At 45.5% G+C, this 5484-nt stretch overlaps 1 protein-coding gene across 3 annotated transcripts in view; it reads left to right on the top strand.

The window, feature by feature from the left end:
• Window positions 1-340: 340 nt before the first annotated feature.
• Window positions 341-5484, top strand: part of chrnb3a (cholinergic receptor nicotinic beta 3 subunit a) — a gene marked incomplete at its 3' end in the record, with an annotated part of 6641 nt that continues 1497 nt past the window's right edge. For all 3 annotated transcript variants that reach the window (XM_079999171.1, XM_079999172.1, XM_079999173.1), the window contains exons 1-5: window positions 341-493; window positions 3559-3603; window positions 4453-4562; window positions 4697-5210; window positions 5353-5484. The exon at window positions 5353-5484 is cut by the window's right edge. In XM_079999171.1, the coding sequence (XP_079855297.1) occupies window positions 371-493; window positions 3559-3603; window positions 4453-4562; window positions 4697-5210; window positions 5353-5484 (924 nt within the window). In that variant the 5' untranslated portion in view covers window positions 341-370. The remainder of the gene's footprint in view (window positions 494-3558; window positions 3604-4452; window positions 4563-4696; window positions 5211-5352) is intronic.

Below are 5484 nucleotides of genomic sequence, written 5' to 3'. Positions count from 1 at the left end.
TGCTCGTCTCCCCTGGTGATTGTTCCGTCTGAGGTGATCATGTCAGCGTGATCACTTTGTCAGCCTGGGGAGCGCAGACTCATCCTCCGAGCTGGAGCCGGCTGTCAGCGCGGGCATGAGCGTGTGACCGGGTGTGTGTTTTTTGCTCTTTCAATGGATGCTCGGTATTTTAAGGCGCCTGTTAGAATATTCCTTCCACCTGCTCGTGGGACTGGGACCGGAGGGTAAAGTTTGCAGAGTGCATGTTGGCGGCATGTTTGCGCACTACTTTGTGTACCGGTTTGTGTGCAGCATGCCCCCTTTCCTCTCTGCATCTCATCCATATTCGGTCCCTCCTGCAGCTCCGGAGGATTTCGTCTCCCTGGCAGAGATGGAGGACGCTCTGTTGAGGAACCTGTTCAAAGGATACCAGAAGTGGGTGCGGCCCGTTCAGCACGCCAACGATACCATCACCGTGCGCTTTGGACTGAAGATATCACAGCTGGTGGATGTGGTGAGGACACAATCCACACTTGATGAATGTGTGGGGGCACCTTTATCTCAAATGAGTTTTTTCCCCATCCACTTCGCCGAGAGCTTGCCAGCAACATCAAATTTGGTGAAGAACCCATTTCGAACTCTATTAATCCAATGTCCATCCAATATCAACACCTACAGGCCTGGTCCTCATCCCAAAAGCCAGTCTACCTTAACGAGTGAGAATAACACAGTCGATCGAGTCCAGATTCAGTCAGAGAACCTGTTTAAAAAAAAAAAAAAAAAAAAAAAAAAAAGCAGTGTCACCACAATTATCACATAGCAGAGCTGTGGAATTTCTCTCAGTCACACACACACACACACAAACACTTGCACACGCATATATACTCCAGACTCAGCCTCCCCCTGTTGGATAACTCCCACATAACGACAGCGGGCCTGACACTGACAAATCACAGCGAGACCGATGGGTGGGAGGTGGGAAGGCACACTTGAGTTACCAGGCCGGACAGAAAGGGAAGGGGAGGCAGAGAGTGTGAGAGGGGAGAACAGCGTCAGACTGTGGGGGAGCTGACAGCTGAGCTCTGTCCAAGGTGCTGAAATGTCCTGCGCTGCCTCCCTGCGCTAGCTCCACGAGTATTCACAGGAAAGGGGAGGACGTCCTAAGAAATGACTGACAGGCGGTCAGAGGGAGGAAGAAACTAGTTAAAACAGATTGAGGGAAAAGGAAACACCGTGGGATTGACAAGCTTTGTGGACAATATTTTTTGTCCTATGAAAAATTCGGTATAAAACAATTTCAATTTCAGTATTAAACAAATACTAAATCAAGCACAGACTTCTTGAGAAAGAAAGGCGATACGTACGGTAAAGATTGTCCAAGATTAAAAGTATAGGGAGACGTAGAAGGTGTGAGGCTGTTAAGGGCATAAAGAGGCTTATCAATCCTTGCTCCTGTCAGTATTTTATTCATTAAAGTATCTCAGCCAATTTTTCACTGGCCTTATCCAAAGTGCCCTTTCCATGAAGTGTTCTTGAACAAGGCACGAAATATATAATTCCACCGGGGGGCCCTTTCTCTTCCCCGAGTCCTAGAAAAAGAGAGACTCATAATTACATTAATATAACAAGGTTAATAAAATGCTATTACATTCTGTAGACGATTGGAGGATCATTTTAGACGGGAGAGGGAGCGACGGTAGAGGGGAAATGGAAGAGATAGCGGGGAAATGAATTGACTGGTGGTTATTTTAGGGAAGGGGGGATGGGTATGCTATGCGCTGTGCAGGGTGGTAATTAGCGGCAATACTGACTGGGATTTTTTTGAGTGTTTTTTTTTCTATCCACCATTGCAGGCCACGGAATCATTTGTGGCTTATTTGTGAAATTTGGCATTTTGATAAGCGGATGGTCCAAAACACCCTCTCACACATTTTGCGGCGGACCCCATGGATAGAAAAGAGACATAACAATGATATAAACAAAGCATCTGTGACATCACCCGTTGGATTCTGAAGAGATGATTTGAAGCCTTGAATTGTGCTTTATGCTCTGGTTGGCACTGGGTGATGCATTGTGAAAAGCTAGTTAGACAGATAGTGTAAATTGGTACATGGACGTATTTAGTGGAGAAGATACCAAATAAAAAGTAAGTAAGTGTAAGGTGCACTAACTGTACATATACACAAAATACATTTTTAAAAATGTGCTATCAACAGGCGCCACGTTGCAATGGATCAAATCAGATTTTTCTTTAATGTGTAGTGCCACCTAGTGGTAAAATAAAGTGGGACTTGTCATCAGTATAATGCATTTTCATAATGAATCGATAAAAGTTGATCCTCATACGTTGTTTGGTTTCATAATAAAAGTCAGGGACTTTTATTTTGGGCAGGTGGCACTGGGGGGGCTTGGTCCCATCATTGCTGCCAGGGGATGTGTGAGGACATTAGAAGTGGAGGTGGATACCTTGAGAAAATGTGGGAAAAATATGCTGAGAGTGGAACAGGGAGCTGTCAAGCAGAGTGGGGATAATAGATGAAAAGGGAACAGGAGAGGTAGTGAAAGTGAAAGACAAAGAGGGGACCTGCCGGTGAAAAGGGAGCTTAAGGCGGCTCGAGAGGTGATTGTTACCGGAGAAAAGAACAGCGCGTTTTTGATAAGAGCGATGGCAAGGTAGTGAGGGTGAAAACCCAGTGGATTTACAGGGGCCAAGACGTGGCGCAATGAGGAGAACAAAGATATGACACAAAGACGGGGGGATTGAGGGAGAGAGAGAGAGAGAGAGAGAGAGGAAGACTGGAAGAGGTAGAGCATGGTCTTCAACTGCAGCCGAGGAAATAATGAGGCCATCGGGGCTAGAGGAGCCCTATAGCATTCATTATTTACACGCACGCATGCACGCACGCACACACTTCACTAGGAGTCACTTTGTTACAATATCCCCCATCATCACATAAACAGGAGTGTGCACCATCTTGTGATCTTTTAACAAAACTACACCGCTATTTCCTAAACCCACCTCAGGTCGGAGGCTGTGCAGACAGCAGAGTTTGGAACCAGGCTCATTATGCTTCCTTTGCAGAGTGGATAATCACCCTGCTACTTCAAACTTGACGAGAGCGTTTTCTTTTGACCTCAAATGAGAATATGATCTCAGTTCTCTACTCCACCTTCTTAATTTTTATGCTTCTCTCTCTGACACTGGTCCCTTCTGCCCCCCTCCACATCTGTTTGCATACCATCATTTGAATAATTGATTTACTTTAAATATTTAAATACTTTAAATATAATTTTATTTACTTTACCCCTCCACCCTTCGACCATTTCCAGGCCATTGCTGGGTAAGGAATAATCACCCTATCAATTATGATCAATTATAATAAATATAATATATTTCCCTCTTTCTTAAATGAGTTACCAAAGCACCGCACTGTCTCCTTTCTCGCATCTTCTCAACCCTTGGACGAGCCCCTCCTCTTTCAACCCTTCTGATCATGGCGAGGGTATAATTCGGGGCGGCGCCAGTTGGATGTACAGTATGTAAGTGTCTTTCCTGTCTCACTTCTGCTCCTCCCCCAGGATGAAAAGAACCAGCTAATGACCACTAATGTCTGGCTGTGGCAGGTAAACACGCACACCTTCCTACTCTATCTTATCTTCCGGATGCAGTTTTGGTTTGATGATGATGAGGATGAGGATGAGGATGATGATGATGATGGTGATGGTGATGAAGATGATGATGATGATCTCTATAGATAGTGACCATAGCCTCACAGTATGAAAAAGCAGTAGTTGTTGTCAGAAATATTTGTTTTATATTATTTGGCATGAAACACCTTTCCTATGTCTGGATATGGATGCAACTCATTTAACGGTGAGAACTTAGGTTGGGGTGTCATTTTAAGCAACATTTATCATTACCTGCGGACTCAAGTTAAGGGCACAAACGCTTAGAAAAGAAAGAGTAATATATCCTTCATTTGAAACTCAAATTGATTACAGTAAATCAACGTCATCGTCCAAAAACCTCACTACGCTACACAAATTACCTGAATAGCATTCTGTTGTTTTAGCTGTTTTGCTACGATTACAATTTCCTTTAATTGTGTCACACGGCTCTCTTATAATATTTGTCGTGAAGCACTTTTTAACTCTGTTTTTTTTAAGTGTGATATAAATAAAGTTATTATTATTGTTGTTAGTTATGGGGTTGAAAATATGACAGGATTTCACTTTTTTTTTTCTTTTCGGCCTTTGTTTTGACATTTCAAGACAGCTGCTTTGCGTGGCCTAGATTCTATTTCGTGGCGCTCTGATATTTGTTGAAATTCGCCCGGTTCCCAAAGGGTGGAATTATTAAACAACATGAAGTGACGGACGTGTTGTTTTGATAAAGTGGTTGGGATATTTCCTCCATCACTTGAACACAAATCCATTGCCATGGTTAATGGGAAATGTGTTGGTTTTTTTTAGGAGTGGGTAGACGTGAAGTTGATGTGGAACCCAGACGACTACGGGGGAATTACCTCCATCAGGGTTCCGTCAGAGACCATTTGGCTGCCGGACATTGTCCTTTATGAGAAGTGAGCTACAACAAATTACACTTGTCTGGTCCATCTCCATTTGACTTTTTCTTCCAGTGGATTTGTCCCTCACTCCCATTCCTTCCCTCCCCATTTACTCGACACAAACACGCTGTGTTTTGTGTTTTTCCCAGTGCGGACGGTCGCTTTGAGGGCTCCCTGATGACCAAGGCCATCGTGCGCTCGGACGGCACCATCACCTGGACGCCTCCCGCCAGCTACAAGTCCTCATGCACCATGGACGTCACCTTCTTCCCGTTCGACCGGCAGAACTGCTCCATGAAGTTCGGCTCCTGGACCTACGACGGCAACATGGTGGACCTGGTCCTGGTGGACCACTACGTGGACCGCAAGGACTTCTTCGACAACGGCGAGTGGGAGATCCTGAACGCCACGGGGATGAAGGGCAGCCGGAGGGACGGCGTGTACTGGTACCCCTTCGTCACCTACTCCTTCATCCTGAAAAGGCTGCCGCTGTTCTACACGCTCTTCCTCATCATCCCCTGCCTGGGCCTGTCCTTCCTCACCGTGCTGGTCTTTTACCTGCCCTCGGACGAAGGGGAGAAGCTGTCGCTGTCCACCTCCGTGCTGGTTTCTCTCACTGTGTTCCTGTTGGTCATAGAGGAGATCATCCCCTCCTCCTCCAAGGTGGGCCTCCATATGTTCAGATGGACAGTTAAAGATATATAAACGGATGTGATTAATAACGTTTGGACTTGGCTGATAGAGTTTTTTTAAGGGAAAGTTTCAGCGAAATTGTTTTCGAATCGATTTCACTTTTAAATTCCAGGTGATACCACTCATCGGAGAGTACCTGCTGTTCATCATGATCTTTGTGACTTTTTCCATCATCGTTACCGTCTTCGTCATCAACGTCCACCATCGCTCCTCGGCCACCTACCACCCCATGGCCCCGTGGGTG

The sequence above is a fragment of the Zeus faber genome, assembly GCF_960531495.2.
Source record: "Zeus faber genome assembly, chromosome: 4".
Classification (NCBI taxonomy): domain Eukaryota; kingdom Metazoa; phylum Chordata; class Actinopteri; order Zeiformes; family Zeidae; genus Zeus; species Zeus faber.
This window is presented reverse-complemented; position numbering and strand designations above follow the sequence as displayed.